At 47.5% G+C, this 22524-nt stretch overlaps 1 protein-coding gene across 1 annotated transcript in view; it reads left to right on the forward strand.

Moving 5' to 3' along the window:
* Positions 1-15867, forward strand: part of dipk2ab (divergent protein kinase domain 2Ab) — a 34149-nt gene extending 18282 nt beyond the window's left edge. The window contains 4 exon segments of the mRNA XM_084450991.1: positions 10025-10334; positions 14919-15059; positions 15062-15195; positions 15197-15867. Of these exon segments, the coding sequence (XP_084307117.1) occupies positions 10025-10334; positions 14919-15059; positions 15062-15195; positions 15197-15259 (648 nt within the window). The 3' untranslated portion in view covers positions 15260-15867.
* The last annotated feature ends 6657 nt before the right edge of the window (positions 15868-22524 follow it).

Consider the following 22524-nt stretch of genomic DNA (forward strand, 5'->3'; position numbering starts at 1 on the left):
GGCACCAATCAGATTCAATCTAGACTATTTTCCGGACTGTGATTGGTTTAAAGAAATACAGTTCTCCCCCCCCCCCCCCCCACCCCCCCCCTTATTGCAGAATGGTAATATGTTCAGCCAGACCTGTCTACGGCGCTGGCACAGCGTAAACAAAGTGTGGAGATAGGTCTGGCTATGAGAGACTACTGTACATATGGTTGTACAGTATATATCTCCTGATATCCCTTTTTATGCGGATACCCCCCCTTATCTAGTGTCTCTTTTGTTACTCCGTATCTAGCGTTTCCTCAAGATGCCTACTAGAGAGAGGCACACAATGATAACAGGCAACGTCATCGTCACCGGCAGGGTCATCGTGGTTAGGGGCACGAAGTGAATCTTCACTTCAATTTTGTATCTTGTCACCTTTTTCAGTCAAGCCACCTCGATTAACTTATCAGACTGTGTAATATGAGTTTTGATGTGGATGAAGTGTTTGTGTGTGCCGGCTTGCATGTGTCAGATTGTGTGTGTTTATTTATTCATATGTACTGTAATATGAGTTTTGAAGTGGATCAAATGTTTATCTGGCTGCACACAACGTGTGTGTGTGCGTGTGTGTGTGTGTGTGTTTGTGAGACGGCGTGTTGCTGTGTGTGTGTGCGTGCGTGTTATTGTGTGTATGTGTGCGTGCGTGCATGTTACTGTGTGCGTGCGTGCATATGTATGTATGTGCGTGTTACTCTGTGTGTGTGTGTGTGTGTGTGTGTGTGCGCTCTGCTTTTTGAACTCCTGTGCTCCAGCGACTGTAAAGGGCTTGTCTCGGCCTGTTTTGTTATGGACCTGGGCTTTTTGACGAGGGGTGTAAAATGCCGGGAATTTCACCACGCCCAGAGAGAGAGAGAGAGAGAGAGAGAGAGCGAGAGAGCGAGAGAGCGAGAGAGAGAGAGAGAGAGAGAGCCTTTTAACAGTGCCGTGCTAGCTGCACACACATGGAACACACACATGGAACACCCCCGCTGATAACTCCTGACTTCCACTGTCTGTAATGAGTGAGAAGTGGCTGTGGGCAGAGGGGAGGGAACCAGGTCTCCTTTTCACTTTGTTTGTATGTCAACACCACAGTGTTCAGTGTGTGTTTTCTCTGTGTGTGTCATCGCGCGCGTGTCTGTGTGTGTGTGTGTGTGTGTGTGTGTGTGTGTGTGTGTGTGTGTGTGTGTGTGTGTGTGTGTGTGTGTGTGTGTGTGTGTGAGAGAGAGAGAGAGAGAGAGAGAATAGACGACAATAGAAACCTTTGTTCCCCACCCAGGCTAGATAGCCAGTCCGTGTTTTGGGTCCTGATGTTTATTTGGCCTTTCAATGTATGTTTTTAATATGAGCTAGTCTGTGTGGTCCAAACATCCATACACACAATCACACGCACGCACACACGCACACACACACGCACACACACACATACACACACACACACACACACACCCCCTAGAGGGTGTGTAGAAGGGCAAGCCTTTGTCAGCAGATGTCAGGAGGCAGGTGTGTGTTCCTGTGCATCTCACTCCACTCGTCTCCCCAGGACGATGCCTATTTATCTACAGCCTCCTTTCACTTCAGACCCCGCAAACCCCCTAGGGCTGCTGAGGTGTGTTAAGATAGGTAGGTAGGTGTGTGTGTGTGCGTGTGTATGCGTGTGTGCGCGTGTGTGCGTGGGTGCAGGAAGGGAGCAGGGGAGGAAAAAAAAACATGCATTACTGAAACTGTGCACTCACCATAATTAGCCCACATGACCTCCTGATTTTTATTTTATTTATTTATTTATCGTGAATTAATTGATCGTTTTATAATTTGCTGACGCATTAACCATTAGTATTTGTTTTTTTGTTGTTGTTTGTTTACTCCACACGCGGGGAGATCAAAAGGAGTCGGGCATTATTTCGGTAGTGTGCCGTAAAATGTTACTGAATACAATCCCTACTCAATTATAGATGCTTCTGACAATCGGGATACGTTGTACGTGCTAAGTAGAGGAGAAGAGCTGTTTATCAGTTGACAAGAGCAGGGATTTCTGCTAGACCCAGTAAGCAGTGAAAGTCACTGGAACGTGTCGTTGCCATAATTGTCAGCATTTCTGAATGCCATAACTCTCCTATTGATGGAGACTGGTAGAGTCACTCCCTGTCCACACACACACACACACACACACACACACACACACACACACACACACACGGTTAGTACGTTTCACGGCCACTGAGCAGCTCAAGAAGGCAGACAGACCCCAGCAGACCGGCTGAGCTGAGGTGTGTGTGTGTCCCACACTCACACTCTTTTTCCCAGCGTATTCCGAGATAAAGGGCAGCGGATGTGATATTAGGCTCGGCTTTACAATATATCTCACCTTCTCAACGCCTCATTGCGGACGTTAATGACTTGACGTTCAGTGGCAGAGCTACCATTTAAAGGGAGTGAGGGGAAAATGATTGGTTTCACGCACCAAGCATTTATCAAGCGCCACTATAGGCGTTGTTTTCCTCGAGTAGTTTGATGTCCAGTTCCTGCATATAAGTAGTCTCGTCATCGCCAATAGGCAACATTATTTCTGGAAGTCACTGCTGCAGTGCCTAGGCTTGTTGAGCTTGACAGCACTGCCCCCACTGGAAAAAAAAAGTCTGAAAGCATTCTTCACTTGACAGCAGAAGGAGCACGCCGTCATTTGCTGAGCTTAATTGGCTCAGGCGTTTGACCGTGACGGGGGTGTCAGGGATGACTGACAGCCGTGCTGAGGAGCGGAGACCATAGTCGTACTGTTGGGAGGGGGGTGGGGGTTGGGGTGGGGGGGGTGGACAGGAACACAAGGCGTCTTCATAACTGTACTTGACGTAGTCACAGAGCAGCCTGAGGGCATCTCTTTCTCTCAGCCCCCCCCCCCCCCCCCCATAAAGCATGCCACCTGACAACAAAGCAGAGATGTGTTTAGCAGGCGGGTCACTGCTTTATTACCCCCCCCCCCCCCCACACCCCCCCCCCCCACCCACCCCGTGTCCACTGGAGCGCACCAACAAACAGCCTGAAAGAGAAGGGAACAGACACCCTTTCTCTCTTTCTGTTGCCCCCACCAGCACCATCACCATCACCACCCTTCCCCTCTCTCTCTCTCTTTCTCTCCACCCCCCTCCTCTCTCTCTCTCTCTTTTTCTCCACCCCCCCTCCTCTCTCTCTCTCTCTCTCTCCCCCTCTCCACCCCCCCTCTCTCTCTCTCCCCCTCTCCACCCCCCCCTCCTCTCTCTCTCTCTCTTTTTCTCCACCCCCCTCCTCTCTCTCTCTCTCTCTCCACCCCCCCTCCTCTCTCTCTCTCTCTCTCTCTCTCTCTCCACCCCCCCTCCTCTCTCTCTCTTTCTCCACCCCCCCCTCCTCTCTCTCTCTCAGGTCCGCTGGAGGGGGGGGGGGGGGGGGGGGGGGGGGGGTGTTATTTCACAAAGCAGGTCAGCCGTTCCGTTGGGCGAGCTAACTTCTGTCAACAAGCCGAAGCCTCCTGGTTTGCGGCCGGTATGAGGAGATGGCGGTTTGAATCTGGGCCGAGAGGGACTGGCCTAATAGGGATACGCAGTACGATCCAGCTCCAAGTTAATCTTTCAACACGGACCCCAGGAAAATAGGAAGCATTTTTAGGTATTTATCCAGTTAAAGTCACTTATCCTGCTTTATGAAAATCTCTGTGTGGGCTGCGTCTTAATTGTCCTTGGCAGACCACTCTCCTCATCTTATTTATTTTTTCAAAAGTATTTTTTATTCCAAGGTTATTTACATATGATTATACATGTTCAGTGTCATCCATTTTTCACACGTCCAGAGATGGGCCAACTGTAACATTGCATAGACTTGTGCTAGAGAGGTAACACACATACACATTATTGATCAAAAGCGTCCATCTTTCAGGCTGGAACTTCACGGAGAGCGTCGAATAGACCATGAAAACATGATAGCCGTAACCCCACTCGGTGACCAAACGTGCCGAGTGTGAGGATCGTGTTGGAAATACATGTGGAAAGACACTTTCACATGTCCTTCAGCACTTTTTTTTTTTTTATATTTTTGGTTTTACTCCAAAAAACTTTCCCTCAGAGAAGGCAGCTCCAGATATCTTGGACCCACTGCGGCAGCGCGGGCGCCAGCTGAACATGTAGGTCAGGTACTGGGAAGGTAGGAAGGTCGCCAGGGGGGAGGAGAGTCGCGCAGACAGGCAGACTCTGTCTGGGCCCCCATTGATTGAGCGGGTTCGGGGAGATAGCCCAGATACGGCCGCCCTCGGCTCAACCCACTCTCGTCCTCTGCTGCTCATTCGGATCCATTCAGCTCCCCTGGCGACAGAGGTCACCGTAATGATCTGAGCAGACTGCAGGGTTCCGAGCGGAAATCAAGGCAACGTAAGTAAAAGTGGAGGCAGGACATTTTATAGTTTGGTAGTGGAAGAGTTTTGTCTTTCTCGGTTTTATTTTTTTTTACCGTTATCGGTTCAAATTCAGCGCTTTCGGCTTGTCGTGTTGCATTCTGCGGCGCAGTTTAGAGCTTGTCTTATTGTGAGTGCCACCACACAGCTGGCATTAGCCATCCGAAAATACCTAATGCCTGCTAGCTCACGTTAGCCGAATGGCTGTCAGCTGTGTCCAAACTTAGCTCTTTCAGAAACAACAATGATGATGCACCTTGAGCAGTTGTTGCAGTTTATTAACTTTCTAAACAATTTTGGGTCAGTGATATTAGGCTACCGATATGCTAGTGGTGTAGTTTTGTATTTGTCCTCCATGATTTTCCAAAAAAGTCAATTAGGACAATGTGATTGGTTGTTGTTGCGAGCGTCAGACCCGCCCATCGTCAAGCGTTGAAGCTAAGCCTAGCAACGCATACGTGTGAGTCCAGGGTCAACCCATGAGGCTACGTTGCGCTCAGTCTTTTTTCTGAGCAAGCTTTCGCCTTTGTAGTTCTACACACGTTAGAACGGGGTAGCAGTAGATTCACTTTAAGTATCAGAAGCAAACGAACCTGTCCGCTGACGGAGTACAGGTGGACCAGAGAAACGCCGGGTAATCGGCAAGTTACTGAGCAATCACTAATTAAGCGTCCATCCATTCACAGCTCCATTACATTAAATTACAGTCATTAAAGTCATTTAGCAGACGCTTTTATCCAAAGCGACTAACAATAATTGCATTTAACATAGGAAAAGCCAATGTACTACTACTTGCTCAGACCATCCAAGAGTGCCTGTTTCTGCAGTGCCGATAAGCCGCTCAAACTCTGGCCATGGTGTTTTAAATAATTTGTGTATCTCATGAAAAATTGAACACAGGAGGGGGGGGCATGCATAATTAAACCACCCCCCCACACACAAATTGAAAGGGTGCAGGAGCCGGGTGGATATTGCATTACCAGGGCTGTAAGGTGAGGGGCGACGGTTCGTAATTGTTCACATGGTCGCTCCTCACCTGTGCTGGCTAATCTCCGACGCTATCGGGTTCCGGGAGGGGCAGGAGGGTGATATATGACCCTGTCTCACAGGGGCCTCCCTGAGAGAAAGAGAGAGAGAGAGACCAGAGGCCGTAGCAGATTTGTTGTCTGTTCGGAACATGAACTGTCATTAAGGGGAGCGACGCCAGTGAGGGTTTAGTGTAACAGACGCGGCGGCTCAGCTGGGGCTGCTGGGTAAATGGAAGTTTTTGTATCCCCCCCCCCCCCCGCGCAACACCAGTTTGTCTTCCTTTTTTGTTGGTAATTGCTTTGGCCACGGAAGAGGCTGGGAGGGAGGGAGGGAGACTGGAGGAGAGGAGGAGTGTGGAAAGATAAGGAGGATGAAATAGGGAGCAAGGGAGGGAGGGAGGGAGGGATTGCAGTAATGAGACGTATCCAATCCAGATCCTCAGAGTACTGCCTCACACTCACCTCATTTGAGCCTACACCGTGTGTGTGTGTTTGCGTGTGTCTGAGTGTGTGTGCGTCAGCCCGTTTGTGTCCAAGCCTGTTGTGTTTCTGTGTGTGTGTGTGTGTGTGTGCACGCTAGTGTTTGCGAGCGTTTAGTGACGGCCCACGATTTAGACGTCCTCACTGCGGCATTACAGCCCCGCAGTGGAAAAACCAAACAGTATCACCAGCTGAATCGCTTTCATATTTTCTTCCTTATTAACTTGTACCGCAGCACAATTCATTGTTGGACACTAACCTCTCAAGAACTCGGGAAGCCAATAATATCTCGCTGCAGTTAGAATCACCACGCTGTTACCTCACTACACATTAGATAGCTGTGTGAACAAATCACTTGGCTCTCCCAGGGCTGTGGAATACACCAGTGCACATTAGCAGGGATCGCTGTAGGGCTCCGTTACATTGAGCTGGCCTCGCTCTTTATTAAATACAATCTGTTATACCAGTGCCATCTCCTCATCTCTCACACACCGTTAGGCCAGGCTGGGAATAGCCGGGGCTTATGCACGGATAGGCCGAGGACTTTCTTTTCACTTTTTATACCCTTCTTTTTTTTTTTTCTATCCCTCCATCCTGTAATTCCAATGCAAACGCAATGTACCTTGATCATTTGTGTGATAGTATTGACTGCGCACTGGACAACAGGAAAGAGGTCTTGGTGGTTGGAGATTTTAACATAAATTGGAAACATGGTATATCTGACGGGAATAAAGGGAAACTAGAAAGGTATACTGAGAGTCGCTGTCTGTTTCAGATGGTGGAAAATAGCACACGATCTTCCAAAAACAGATTTGGACGGGCTACTGAAACATGCATAGACCTAATTTTCTGCAACGAGCCTGATAAATGTAGAAAAGCAAAGTCAGTACCAGTGGCTTTTTCAGATCACAACATCACAAGTAGGGCTGTATATCATCTTGGATTTCGCGATACGATACGCATCACGATACACAGGTCACGATTCGATATGTATCACGATACAGAGGTCACGATACAATACGATATGATACGATACGTATTGCGATACATACATCATTTACTGAAAGATTTTAAGTGTTCAAGACTGAAAACTGAATGGCTCAAATGCACTATATAGATAACTCAAACTCAATGACTGGACAGAGAGCTAGCTAATAAATATTTTACATTTGATATCCATGCTTTTTAAACTGTCAACATTGTAGTATTTATGGTTTTTCAAAATTATTTATATGTATGCTTTTTTAACTTAATATTGTAGAATATGCTTTTTAAACTGGATTTAAAAATTTAAATAAAAATAAAATAAAAAAAAATCTTTAAAAAAAAAGAAGTTTTTTTACAGCGCCCGGCTGTATCGATACAGTATCGCGAGACTACGTACCGCGATGCATCGTTGTATCGATACAATCCTTCAGCCCTAATCACAAGCATCACCAAGAAGAGCAAGGTACCAAAGAAACCACCTAGAGTAAGCTTACGGAGGAGCCTAAAGACATTTAATGAAATAAATTACCAGAATGATTTGGCTGTTGTTCCGTGGGACTTGGTTTGTCTTGAGAATGATATAGATTGTGCAGTGAACTGTTTTACAAAATTATTTACTGATGTTGTTGATTGTCATGCTCCTATTAGGAAAAGTACTGTGAAAGCCAATGCATCCCCTTGGGTTGACCAGGAACTCAGGGAAGCAATCTCTCAGAGAGAAGAGGCAAGAAAGGCGGCTGCTATGTCTAAACTGGACTCAGATTTAATGCTGTATAGAAAGTGCAGAAACTTTGTGGTGCAATTAAACCGTCAGAAAAAGAACTCGTTTTACAAAACAGCATTTGAGAAATGTAGAAACGATCCCAAAAAGACTTGGAACACAGTGAAAGGACTGCTTGGGAGGTCAAATACTTCATGTCCTTCTAGTGTTGAGGTTGATGGAAAAATCAAGACAAAACCTGAGGACATCGCTAATTGTTTTGGTGACTATTTCGAGCAGAAAATACAAAACCTGAGGTGTAACATGAAGGACCCAGTTACAGATGATTCAATTGCAGGTCTTATTGACAAGAAGATTATGGTGGGAAAGAGTTGTTCCTTCACATTACCTTCTGAGGTTACAACTGAGGAAATATTGAAGATACTGGCCTCCCTACCTGAAAACAAGTCTCCAGGACATGACCTCATTAATAACAAGCTATTGAAACTTGCAGCCCCCTACATTGCAGGCACCATCAGTTACCTGTTCAATTTATCTTTCAAACAGGGTAAATTCCCTACTGAGTGGAAGCATGCTAAATTATGCCCTATTCCGAAAGACAGCAGGAAGACTATAGACACAGCAAATAGTCGTCCGATAAGTCTGCTGCCAGCACTCAGTAAAGTTTTGGACAAGATAGTGAGCCACCATATATGGAAATACTTGGAGGAAAATCAGATCATATCTCCAACCCAGCATGCATATAGAAAGAACTTCTCCACTGCAACAGCATTGGTGAGCATGACTGATCAATGGCTTAATGCCCTCGACCATGGAAAACTAGCAGGTCTACTTTAGTGCTGCTTTTGATCTTGTAGATCACAGTATATTGTTGACCAAATTACGTCACTATGGATTTGACAGAAATGCATTAATGTGGATTGTGGACAGAATCTTACTTGGAAAATAGAAAGCAATCCACCTACATTAATGGTTCCTACTCATCCCCACACAGCATAAATTGCGGAATAACACAGGGCAGCTGTCTGGGACCGTTAATGTTTTTGGTATTCACAAACGACCTCCCCCTAGTGCTAAGCAAGACAGATGCATGCATGTATGCTGATGACATGACTGTCACAGCAATAGGGGAGACTGTAAATGATGTACAGGAGCACCTCCAGACGGATGTGAAATCTATCATAAACTGGGTGACTCTAAATAAGCTTGTATTAAACAAAAATAAAACAAAAACCATGTTCATATGTACTTCAAGGAAGAGGCGTAAATTGCAGTCACTTAGGTTATTAATTGATGAAGTCCAAATTGCAGAGGTCACAGAGACAAGATTATTGGGAGTAACAGTTCAAAACAACTTGTCTTGGACTAATCATCTAACCCATCTCTCCAAGAAGGTACAGGGAGCAGCAAGTATGATTGGACGAATTTCAACTCATCTGCCCAGAAGGTTGCTCAAAGAAATATCACACAGCTTAATATATGGTCAAATGAGTTACTGCTGTACAGTGTGGGGAAATGCAACCCTTGCAGACAGAAACAGACTTCAGATCTCCCTAAATAAGGCTGCCAGGAGGGTTCTGCGATGTGGCTTTGAGATGGAGGTGAGGGAGCTCCATGCCACACTAGGGTGGCCAACAGTTAATCAACTCATTTCAGAGCAGTCATTAGCACTTTTCAAACAAATTATTGCCCTTAAAACACCTGCAGATATATTCAATAAACTACAACGGATTAGAAATCTACATGCAGTCAATACGCGGAATAGACTGAAGGACAAATTCACCCAACCAAGGATACAGACGGAAATGGGCAGACGGACTTTTATATATAGGATGGTGATCATGTGGAATTCATTGCACTGACCATAGTGCTGTATTTTCCTTCTTTGAACTTCTTTTGAGAACAATTTTACAATCTTTTGTTACAATAATTTTAGATGTGTGATTTCGTAAGTAGCTGTGTTTTTGAACTATTGTATTTTACTGTTATTATTGTATTCACTATCATGTTTCTTTCTTTTCTTATTTATTCTTGAATTCTATTTATGAATTGTAGTATTTTCTACTAATTGTAGTATTTTCTGCATTATTGTATACATTGTATGTATTGTACTGTATGTTTTAGTTGAGGACTCTTGGAAGACTAGCCGATGGCTAAAAGAGATCCTAATAAACAAAAAAACAAACAATTCCGCGGTTTCTGTGCGAGTAAACTCACGACGGCAGACGTTCTGAACACCGCCAGGGTCTGTGTTCCTGATCTCCTCAAGCCAGTGTCTCGCCTTTTCAGAGAGACAAGCGCGCACACGCACGCACACACACACACACAGTCCTCTCATCTCCTGTTTCAAACAGAAACACATCTTTTTGTCCCCCCCGTCCGTAGAGTTTCCCGTCCGACGAGGGCTGGCCGTTCGCCAAGTACCTGGGGGCGTGCGGGCGCGTGGTGGCTGTCAACTACGTGGGGGAGGAGCTCTGGAGCTTCTACCACGCCCCCTGGGAGAAGAGAGTGGACCTGGCCCGCCAGCTGATGGACATCGCCGAGCAGCTGACCAACAACGACTTCGAGTTCGCCCTCTACCTGCTGGACGTGAGCTTTGACAACTTTGCGGTCGGGCCGCGCGACGGCAAGGTCATCGTGGTGGACGCCGAGAACGTGCTGGTGGCCGACAAGAAGCTGATCAAGCAGAGTGAGTGTTTTGTGTGGGGGGGGGGTTTGGCAGGGGGGATACACACACCCTCACTCTCTCTCTCTTGGGCTCTCTCTCTAGCTCTCACACAGATGCCCTGGGGGAAGTGTGCGTGTGTGCGTGTGCGTGTGTGTGTGTGTGTGTGTGTGTGTCTGTGTCTGTGTGTGCGTGCTGTCCTCGTCATTCTCACCAGAGTTGTTGTCTGCTACACTGTATCACTTTACCACCTCCAACAAGTGCTGAATATCTCACCCTCGGATTGAACCTCGGGGATATCAGTAGTATATTTTTAACACGTGTTCATCCTGTTCTCCACACCACCTGGGGGCCAGGCCTGAATCACACTGGAACTGACTAACATGAGTGTTCACTGCCAATCCTCCTCGGATAGCACGTACACGCTGTCCCAGTGTGATCACCTGGAGATTAGTCAACTCCAGACCCATCAGAGTTCTTTCGCTGATACGCTACGTAAGCTACACTAACTATGTTACTGCATACTGCACATCTCTATGGGTCTGGGACACTTCATGCAAAAATCTGGTGCTTAAATCCTGGCAATTCATTGGTTTCACAGGAATCCCTGCGACACCAATCAGTAGCGACTTTCGCGATTAGGCGTTCCCACCCATAAATATGCCCCGCCCATCTAACCTGGGCTAGCGTCTCTCATTTGCTGCTATGACCTGTCACTCTTTCAATTTTGAACCGTCGATACGCCCTCAGAATACCAACTCGGGCGGCGAAGTGGCACAGAGTCAGACTCTATTATGTAGTTGCAGAGCGCAGCAATTTAACATAATATTTGAGTCTGGAGAGACACTACCTGGAGATAGCAGGCTAGTGTGATGTGGACGGGGAGATACGTCTCTTTAACATGCAGAGGTCAGGTTGCCACGTCCTCTCCTCCCTAACCCCCTCCCCGTGACTCAGCATCCTCCACCGTGGTAGGGGATTCATTCATTCAAACCTTTATTTATACTCAGGTTTCCCTCATTTATAGTGATGATGAGTTCACACAAATACACAAATAAAAACGGAACAAATACAATACATAATAATAATAATAATAATAATAAAAAAAATGTTACAGGTCAAAGTACAAATGTCAAGAGCCATGGATTTAAACTCTGTGATTGAAGGAAGTACCTCAAGCTTTAGAGTCTGTTGTAGAGTTTGTGTACCGAGTTCAGAATGCCGTTTGATCGGGTCTGGTAGATACCAAGGCTCCAGTCCAACAGAGATGAGATGTAAGGTGGAAGTTTACCAATAATAGCTTTGAAAATAAACAAATACCAGTGATAGTTACGCCTTAAGGAGAGAGTCCAGCCTGACTTATAAAGAACACAGTGGTGGGTGTCATAACTATCACCCGTAATAAATCTTAGGGCGGAATGGTAGACAGAGTCTTGGGGTTTCAGGGTAGTCACAGAAGCATCTCTATAGATTGTGTCACTATAATCTAATACTGATAAGAAGACAGCTTGAACAATTCTCTTCCTGCTGAACATGGGAAAGCTAGAACGGTTTCTGTACAAGAAGCCGGTTTTCTGCCGCAGCTTAGAGGCTAGACTGTCTGCATGAAACTTGAAAGTGAGTTCATCATCCAGCCACAAACCAATATATTTGTACTCAGTGACTCTCAATATGCGAGCTATTAGCCGTTAATAAATGGAGCCTGTCATAATCAGTAATCCTGGCTCTAGAAAACATCATACGATTTTCTAGGATTAAGGACTAGTTTCAGATTGGTGAGAGCTTCTTGCAGCACATTAAAAGAAAGCTGCAGGAGCATGACATATAGATGAGCATGACAGCCAGTTAGTGCAGAGACAATATCATTAATATAGATGGTGAAAAGAACAGGACCAAACACTGAGCCTTGGGGCACACCTTTAGCTAGAGACAAGAAATCAGATCGAATGTTACCCAATTTCACACAATGACACCTTGACGACAAATAGTCCTGAAACCAATCACAAGCACCTCTATACAAACCAATACTAGATAGTCTATTTAAAAGCAGGTAGTGATTGACTATCAAATGCTTTTTCAAAGATCTACAAAGAGGGCAACACAATGTTTCGTGTTGTCTAATGCCGAGATGATGTCATTAGTAACAAGAGTAACAGCAGAAATGGTGCTGTGATTAGCTCTGAATCCAGATTGGAGAATACTTAAAACTGAGTGACTTGAAAGAAAATATTTCAATTGGTTATTTAACAAGGTCTCCAGAACTTTGGCTAAGCATAGTAATCTAGAGATAGGCCACACAGTGCGGCCTCTTGATGTGTGTTTCCCCGGTAGAAATCCCATTAAATGATAAAATGCGAATGCCAGTGGGCCTGTGACAGATAGGAGCCAGAGAGAGAGAGAGAGAGAGAGAGAGAGAGAGAGAGAGAGAGAGAGAGAGAGAGAGAGAGAGAGAGAGAGAGAGAGAGAGAGAGAGAGAGAGAGAGAGAGAGAGAGAGAGAGAGAGAGAGAGAGAGAGAGAGAGAGAGAGAGAGAGAGAGAGAGAGAGAGAGAGAGAGAGAGAGAGAGAGAGAGAGAGGATGTTTTGTGACACAAACACAGAGATAAAGCGTTGGCCGAAGTACAAGGTCTATCGGCAGAGAGCAGATGGGGGCCCGTGTGTGGGTGCCTTCCTGTGCAGCATATGGGCTGTTTGTTTCCCCTGTATGTGGTGCGTGTGTGTGCGTGCTCCTCAACACTACATCAGCCCCGGGGCCAAGAAAAACGCGCACGTCCGTCAGGGGGCTTCCATTCCCCCCAGCGCGGCCGTCATGGGGCCCCCATTCCCCCCAGCGCGGCGGAAGCCAGGGTTCGCCAGGCGGCCACGGCGGCCCCTCGTTAGCACGGCCTGGCGGGGGGGTTGCTTTGCGTGGCGAGGAGTACGCGTTCGGAGTCCCGACGACTCCGAGCGGCTTAGCTAAGAGTGGTTTAAGCCCGCAGGCGTTGACGGCGAGCCATAATGAACGCGGGGTCACGGCACCAGTGTGACGGGCAGTGGCTGAAGGGGCTAGCGCTTATCGCGCGTGCGGCAGACGCCGTTTAGCAACAGTCAAGAAGGCCAGGGCCCAGAGCCAAGGATGAATCTCAGCGGTTCAAAACCGAGGGTTATTGACTTGCAAATCAAACGTGAAAAAGGATGTTGAGGTCCTTGTAGAGGTCTGGCCTCTCTCGCTCTCTCTCTCGCTCTCCGACTCACGCTCTTATACACACACACACACACACTCACACACACCTGAACTGGGCATGTAAATTGATAGCGTGGCTAACTATGGTAGGTCTGGCCAGTGCCGCTCCCAAGGGTGTCGTGGTAGACACGCGCACGCACACACAAACACACACGCATGCACGCACACACAAACACACACACACACACACACTAGTCCTTCTCAGAGTGTTCTAGTGAGAGTGGTGGAGGGGGGGAGACTGTGTGAGAATCCACAGTGGTGTGGATTTAATTCTGGCCAGACAAAATGACCCATCTCATCTGCAGCTCCGGAAGCACATTTGAATTGGAAATGAGATGGTTTGGCGGGAACGTCTCTGTGTTCCTCCCCGTGCTTGGGAAGCCGTGGAAGGGAGAGCGAGGTGGTGTACCCGTACATAGAGATCGGCCTCTCCGCCTGCTCTCGCCATCGTCCTTGAGAGCGAACCCCGGGCCAGGCGCATGCCTCAGACAGGCCGCGTCGACAGAACGGGTCGCTCTCCCGATGCCATCTGTCAGTCAGCGGCGATGCATGATGCACGAGGCGCCCCTGAAGCATTAATTGCCCGTTCCCTCGCCGACGCGCGCCTGCGCTGTGAGCGTGCGGTCGGGGGTGTGTGTGTGCGCCGACGTACTGGGTGTGTGTTGTAGCACGGGTGAGATCGCTCTCGGTTAGAAACACTGATTGAGCCCGACGGTTCCCTCCGCTCAGGGCAGCCGTGGACACTAGACTGAGCTGTTCTGACTGGGCTGAAGGGGTGCATCAGAAACGCTGATACATTAATTATGCGTTGACATCCCCCCCCCCACTCCCCTCCTTTGCTATTGATCTGTTTTTAATGGGATCCACCCGCATCACCCCCCAAACGAACAGCAAAAAAGAACTCTAAAGAAAGAAAGGCACCCAAATTGATTTTGCACACACGGAACAGAAAAGTGGCGATGTTTTGTCAGATGAAATGGTAGATTTTAGTTTCTCGATTAGCTCTCTATCAGACGAGCTTCTCTGTAATTGCCTGTGATGGACCGGGGAACATCATTTTTCCGCATTTATTCCGGTTCTTTCTTTTTTTTTCTGTTTACACCTGCCGCTGCAAATGAAAACTCGCACAACTAGAAGTAATCAGCCACATTTGCAACAGTTCATCGTGAAAACAACATTATACTAGTTTGTAGTTGCATCCCAGAATAGACTTTTAAGTTTAAAAACAATTAAAACGCTTGCATAGAAAATGTCTTTCTCCCATCACAGCGAAGGCCTCATGATGACGTTCCGGAATGACCGTGTCCTTTTCTTTTCAGCGCAACTCGCTCACCCGCGCTGACGCCCGTTTTCTAACCCCCCTCCCCTCTTCTCCTCCTCCCCCACAGACAAGCGGAGAGCTACGACGTGTGGTACGAGAGCCGCTTCGAGGACTGTGACAAGGAGGCCTGCCTCAGCTTCTCCAAGGAGTCGCTGTGCTCGCGCGTCACCGTCGACCACAACTACTACGCCGTGTGCCAGAACCTGCTGTCGCGCTAGCCACGTGGCGGGGAACCACCGGCGGCCTCCTCCACGACCCCCCCGCCCACGTAGCCAAAGACGGACAGCTGGTGGCGCTGCTGGACGAGTGCACCAACCCCAAGAAGCGCTACGGCCGCTTCCAGGCGGCCCAAGGAACTGCGAGAGTACCTCACCCGCCTGGCTGCCGGCTCGGCCGCCGCCGCCGCTAGGTAGTGAACAGAGCCGGAACGTCGGCGCGAGCCCGTAGCGCGGCGGCGACTGCAGCGGTCGCGGTCAAGTTTCGACCCTTGACTCTCTCTGCTGGACCATGACCTTTGAACCCTGCCTCCCCCATCCTGCTTAGGAGGATGTCCTCTCATTTGCACGGCTGCAGTTTGGGAAACCACTCGCAGGGAGCCGTTTGAACTCAAAAGCGTTTTAGTTGTTAGCCTCTGGTTAGCCTCTGTTAAGGACTTTGTTACTTGGCGGCTCTGTGTTAACGGCAGGACCAGGACTAAGAAGGCGCTCTCTGCCCCAGATGAGGGGGCTGCCCTCAGAGGGGAAGACAGAGTTACTGTCGAGGGGCTCGGAGCGTTTTGCGCAAAGCTAGGCTAGGCTAATGTGGCCGCGGGCGTCCCAAAAACGCCATCATCACACGAGCTCTGGCTATTCATTTGCTCTCCCACTCACTCCTCGGCTCGCTGAAGCCAGACATCCATCGGCCCGGCTCTTTCTATCAGGACCCACTTTAGCTAGTGTTGAAAGCCTGCGTCTGTTTCTTTTTTTTTCTCGGCCTGACATCTCTTGTGCTTATTGTGTGAGAGGTAAGGAATCCGAAGATGCTCCAGTCTCTCTTCTACCGGGGGGGGGGGGGGGGGGGGGGCACGAAGGCTATTGGAATCTCCTGCCGTCAGGCAGCGGGGAAGGTCTGGTTACAGTCAGGCAACGAGAGAGAGAGAGAGGGGGAGAGGGAGAGAGAGACAGAGAGAGAGAGGAAAAGAGGTGGGGAGCAGTGTCAGGCAGCAGTGCGCGAAAAAAAACCTTCATGGCTATAAAAGTCTTACTTCCTGCTACTCCAATCAATCACTCGATTTCCAGTTCTCCTGGAGTCTGGTAATCAGCGCTTTTATACAGGAGGTGAGAGAAAGAGAGGGAGAGAGATGGAGAGAGACAGGAGGAGCTATACATAGGAATAGTAAAGGAGTGGACGAGTGGACTGTGGAGGTCTATTGATGCAGATGTGCATACACCAAAGAGGCTTCATGTGACTCTAAGGAACCCCTCTCCAGCCCTGGGAAGCACATGCTTGTCCCACCAGTTATACTCCACTAGAACTGCCCAAAGGATGATGTCTTTTCTCAGAACTGTATTTAATCCAGAATTGATTAAGGTGATTTGATGTTTTGTTAGATTGTCAATGTTATTCTATATGGATTAAAATGTTCTGAGAAACTAGACCCAGGTTTAGCCAAGATGAATCTGGACTTTGTCCAAATATCCTCAAATAGCATCTCTCCCTGTGTCCTTTCCCCTCTCTGTGGCTGATTATAACTGATCGATAAATGGTGAAATAATTGGATAGCATAGTTTAATTGGATTGTAAATTAGATTAATAAATCGAATAGTCTGAATATGCCTACTGTACATTGAGTAATCAGCGAATTTGCTCTAAAGGAAACAAGTAAAGGAAACATTTCAGAGAATCAGGATGCAGCCAAGGCTGTGCATAATTGCCATTGCAGTGGTCTGCGGTGCCAGGCTCTTGATTGTCTGTAATTGATAAACGACTCTCATTGTCTAGCTTTCCAATAGGATATCCACTGCAGTTATTGCTAACAACTGTTTAAAAAAGGGAATGTGCTGGATATCCTGAACCAACAGGGGTATTTCTTGTATTTCTTTCTCTGGCACCAAATTCTCCTCCTTGCGTTTTAATTTCACAGCTCTGAAATGTTCTGTTCTGTGTTAAACAAGATGTCATCAACGCTCAGCGTCATTTGGACTACCAAGCTTTAAGAGTGCTGTGCTGTGGCAAATTAGCACATTTGGGGTGGTTTTACACTTGCCGGACCAATAAATTACATTAAAGTTTAATCACAATATATGCTCATTTGGTAATGGAATGCGAGCAATCTCACTTGCCGGCGATACCGTGTCTCTAGTTTCATCTGTCTGCACAGCAGCTGATGGCTGATGGTGTGCTCTGCACTACCAAGTCTAGGGACATGGACAGATAATCACTGAAAGCTGGCTAACACAGGTTACCTGGCGGCCCTTTCTGCTAAATCCAGGGGAGTTGAGAATAAACCCTGTTTGTTCAGAAAAGCAATAAAAGGCAAGTTAATGGATATTGTTGGCAGGTGTTTGTTTTTTTCGAATCTCATTTTTGTTGTATCAGGTATTTCTGTTGTGTTTTGTTCTGTTCCTGCTCTGGAAGTGCTCTGCTCCCCTTTGGTTTCACTAGTTGGAGGGATTTGTTTGTGCGTAAATAACTGTAGGCTTTTGTACTGTAATTTTTTCATTTGAGTATTATATCAGCATTGTCTGATTTACCGTGCCTTTCATTCAAAAGTTGTATTGACAACTTTTTAGTGGGTTTAAATAAAATATATGAAGATATATATACTTAACTTTTGTGCATTGGCTTTTTTTTTTTATACATCTCTGCTTCGTCTTTCGGTTTCATTAAGCCCCACAGTACCTGGCATGGTTGCGCTATGGGCTTATTGCTTTTCAGAATTGATTTGTCTGACCTATCAATCACTCGGCCTCTACGGCATCCTGTCGCTATCCTATTCTTTTTATTATTCCTTTACAAACTTCCTTTATCTATTTAAAGGTGGATTTATTCTGCTTTCGCGTGCCCTTTTATCTGGTCTCCACCTTTGAAATCCAGCCTTTTATATTCACCCATCCTTGGCATTAAGCCCCACAGTACCTGGAATGTTTGCGCTATGGGCTTATATTGCTTTTCAGAATTGATTTGTCTGACCTGTCTCCACGGTGTTCTGTGCTATCCTATTCCTTTCATCATACCTTCCTCTTTTTTCCATCTTCCTTTATCTGTTTAAATTGGATATTCCGCTTCTTTTTTGGGCCCTTTTATTTGGTTTTTCGGCCTTTCAAATTCAGCCTTTCATTTTCATAATCCTCCATCTGTCTTTGTTCTAGTTCCCTGACTGTGGGAAGGACAAGTAAGTGAATGATGTGTGACAGACTTTTTCATGTCATTATAATTGATGAAGACTGACTGTATTTGAAAAGGAGACGTCAACAGAAACACTCCTGAGGTCATGGTCGTTTGAGTATGTATGTGCATGTGTCATGGTATTTTTGTGCGTGCGAGTGTGTTGTGTTAGCGTGTCTGCCCGCGTGCGTACAGTACTTGTGCGTTTGTCTGGGAGGAGTTCTTACTCTCTGCTAGCTGACTAGCTCTGGTTCCTGCGCGAGCCGGCCCACGCTACTGACATGAAAGCCTGGGTTGGAAATAAGTGCTGCTCCAGCCAGCAGCAAAATTAGAAGCCTTGTGACCGGTTGCGTTTCTCTCCCTCTTTCTCTCTCTCTCTTTCTCTCTCTCTCTGTCTCTCTCTCTGTGTCTCTCTCTTTCTCTCTCTCTTTCTCTCTCTTTCTGTCTGTCTCTCTCTCTTGACCCCCACCTTCCGCTCTGTTCTTCCTGCCTTTAATCTCTGTAATCTGGCCTTCTCTTTTGACACACGCATTGGTTTGCATGGAGAGCTGGTGTCATATACATTGTCGCCCGGGTGGCTTTTTTTCGGGGGGGGGGGGGGGGGGTCCAGTTCTCTGTTGCTACACTTAGGGTCCTGATGAATGGCCTCGGTGTTGCCCAGCTGGGAAAAAGCCACACAAAATGAATCGGACTCCAGAGGCTTCCACTGCCTCCTCTGCCTCACCCATTAGTTTAAATAAACACGAGGCCTCATTCCGGGCCAACTTCACGTGCGTTAATTGATGGGACATGGTGTCGGCCAAGGGGGGAGGACACTTATATCCCCCTCTGAGAGTAAGAGTACATGCTAAAATCATTAAGAAACATATAAAATAAACAACTATTTCCCCTCATGGCCTGTACTCGTGCCATTAGACCACAATTTGGCTACAGACCCTTCTGTCAGGATTGCACGCATCCTAAATGAGAGGGGTCAGTATTGTTGTGATGTGTCTGTGAGGGAGGAGGAGGAGGTTCGTGGGTGGTGTGTGGTGTTTGGGGAGGGGGGGGAGGGGAGGAACCAACAGCAGTGTTCTGTGCAAGCAGGTAGTAATTATTCTGTCTGTCCATGTGACTACCTGTATCGGTATCATCAGACCATTTAAAATCCTTGGCAATCCGCCCCCCCCCCCCCCCCCCCCCCCCCCCCCCCCCCCACCTCCTCCCCCCGGCCGCGCCTGCTTATCAGCGCTAGGTAAAGTCTGAATAGATCTAGGGGTGGGAGGCTTTGTGAGGTCTTCAAGCGAGCGCCGTATCTAAATTTCTACATGACTTTAGCCTCGCCTGTCATATTATGGTGACCTGCAGCTGCAGATATCTCAATTAGACTGTACGCTGAGAGAGAGAAAGAAAGAAAGAAAGAGAAAGAGAGAGAAACTCTCGCCCAGAAACTGTCCGTGTTCGATTACAGTTGTGCAGGGGATGAAAAATGAGGGTGGGCAAAGGAGAAAGTTTCCTTGCTTTGCCGTTGCTCTGCTACCGTGATGTACAGTAAAGTCTATTTCATGCTCCTGCGGCCTCAGGGAGAGGCGGACATTTTTAGACTTGGAATAACCTATATTTTCTGAGGGGGGAAATAGATTTGGCCAGTGTTGCAGATGGTATATAAATAACAGCGTGCATGTGTGTGTGTGTGTGTGTGTGTGTGCGCATGTGTGTGCGCATGCGTGTGTGTGTTTTGGGGCTTTTCCAGGTTTTTCCCGGAACTGTGGAACATATGTGGAGAAACTCCACTGTTTTAACTGCATCCTTGGAAACTGGACATGACATGAGTTGGAAGCTGTGCTTCCTCCATATTGCATACACTTCACACACATTACGTCACAGTATGTCACTATGACAATGTTATGTTATTCAGGTTGACAAAGAGGCAAGGCACGTTTATTTGTATAGCACATTTCAGCAACAAGGCTGATTCAAAGTGCTTTACATGAGACATTAAAAGCATCAAGACTAAGTGCAAGAAACATTATAAAAGGACATACAAAACGAAATGGAAAAAAACACATTATAAAAGGACATACAAAACTAAATGAAAAAAACATATTATAAAAGGACATTTAAGACAAAACGCAGGGAAAATGCAAGGATAAAAGTTACAGTTAGAAGAGAAGGAGGAGTCTGAACAGCGCCGAGAAGGAGAGATGAGGACAGGAGAGGAGGAGGAGGACAGGAGAGATGAGGAGGAGAGGACAGATGAGGACAGGAGAGATGAGGAGGAGGGGTGAGAGGAGGAGGAGAGAGATGAGGACAGGAGAGATGAGGAGGAGTGGAGAGATGAGGACAGGAGAGATGAGGAGGACAGGAGAGATGAGGAGAGGTGAGAGGAGGAGGAGAGAGATGAGGAGGACAGGAGAGATGAGGAGATGTGAGAGGATGAGGAGAGAGATTAGGAGGACAGGAGAGATGAGGAGGAGAGGTGAGAGGAGGAGGAGAGAGATGAGGACAGGAGAGATGAGGAGGAGTGGAGAGATGAGGACAGGAGAGGAGAGATGAGGAGGAGAGGAGAGAAGAGGAGGAGAGATGATGAGAGAAGAGGAGGAGAGATGAGGAGGACAGGAGAGATGAGAAGAAGAGGAGAGATGAGGAGGGAAAAGTCTGGGGAGAAAAGCAGAGGGGTGGGGGGGGGTGTCAGAGAGGCCTGGCTGAGAGGCTGTGATGGTTGATGGGAGTGACATTCCTCTCGACCCGAGAAAAAGCGGTAAAACGGTCAGTGTGTGAAAGCGACACAGAAAGGCCAAGGTCGTCCCAAGGTCAAAGCGAGTAGCGGGGTCGCGGTTTTTCACCGGCCGGCTCCAAAGGCGAAAGCAGCGATCCGTCTGTCACCCGTGGCGACACAGACTCCCCTCTCCGCTGCAGTCTGCAGACCGGCGGAGGCTGGGCATTAACCGTGGGAGTGTGGAGCAATAGAAATGTCAAGATCCACAAACTGTCAGCAGTTCCACCGATCGCCGCTACCCAATCCAGCCCCCTCCGCCCGGGTAAACGTTCCGATCGCCTGAGAGATGAGAGCACCTGGAAGTGTAATCACTGAAAATATGACGACTGCTCCTCCTCCCTCTCCCTCTGGGGCCTGTGTTTATGCATCTAAACAACCCCCCCCCCTCCCCCCTCTGCTAGCGCCTGCTGCCAGCCAGCCAACCGAGCAGCCAGGTGAGAGGTCAAACTCGGTATCAGGAGAGCTTATCCGTTGGGGGCTGGAGAGCTGAGGGCCGTCATGCTAGCAATCCCATTACCGCCCGCGCCGCTGTTTGAAGCTCCATTATCATCCACCTTAGGAAGGGGGGAGGGAGGCCAAATGATTGGAGCTTGCCGTCCCCCCCTCCCTCGAACATCATGGCCCTTCCCTGAGCCCCCCCAGCCCCCCCCCTTTCCGCCCCCCGGGCACATTTGCAGACACCCTGAGCCACAATTATGAATATCATTTATTCAGTACGATTCACATTCGAGGAAGGTGTGTGTGTGTGTGTGTGGGAGGGGGTCGTTCACAGTATCATTTACCCCAGCCATGACAGTGCCCACATCTCTGTGCTCCAAACTGCCACCGCAAGCAAAGCTCCAGTACAACATGAGTCTGATGCAGAAACTGGCAGTCAGGGCAATCGAGCCATCTGCTTCAGGATATCAAGATCTGTGATGGAGAAATTAGCTAAAAGGAAGGGGGTTTGTCGTGCATTTTCTGGTTTACCCACTGCAGTGATCAGATCTACAGAAAGTCTTTCTCTTATCTTCTCTCTATCTCTCTCACTCTCAATTCAATTCAAAGGGCTTTGTTGGCATGGGAAACACATTTACTTTGCCAAAGCAAACATCACAAAAAGTCACAACATTTGTAAAATAGAAATGTAAATACAAATAGGTGAATTGAGTGAATACTGTAAGTGTAATATTTACTCATCTATTTAAATGGTTTTGGGGGCGTGTCGGTGTACGGGCGGGTGGAGAAAAAACGTAGCCTACATTTGAAACTTATTTTGAACACAACACGCGAGGGACGAGGGTAGCTCGTTTTGACAGTGTTTGAATATTAATCAATCACCACCAACTTTCACTTGTTGTGGAGCGTTAATGGCTGTGAGTTTGAGGACGATTGCATTTGGATGAGGTAGGCTAAATGTCTCTCAGTCATGAAGGTAAATGAACAAACTTTATGAAATTAGACATTGGATACGATTAAATCAACAAATGAGTTTTGAATCAGAACGTTTGATGATTGCGACTGATTTTTAGCCTAGCCTACTAGCACCTGCTAGCATAAGTAACTTACTCTAAC

This window comes from Borostomias antarcticus, assembly GCF_949987555.1.
Source record: "Borostomias antarcticus genome assembly, chromosome: 2".
NCBI lineage: Eukaryota > Metazoa > Chordata > Actinopteri > Stomiiformes > Stomiidae > Borostomias > Borostomias antarcticus.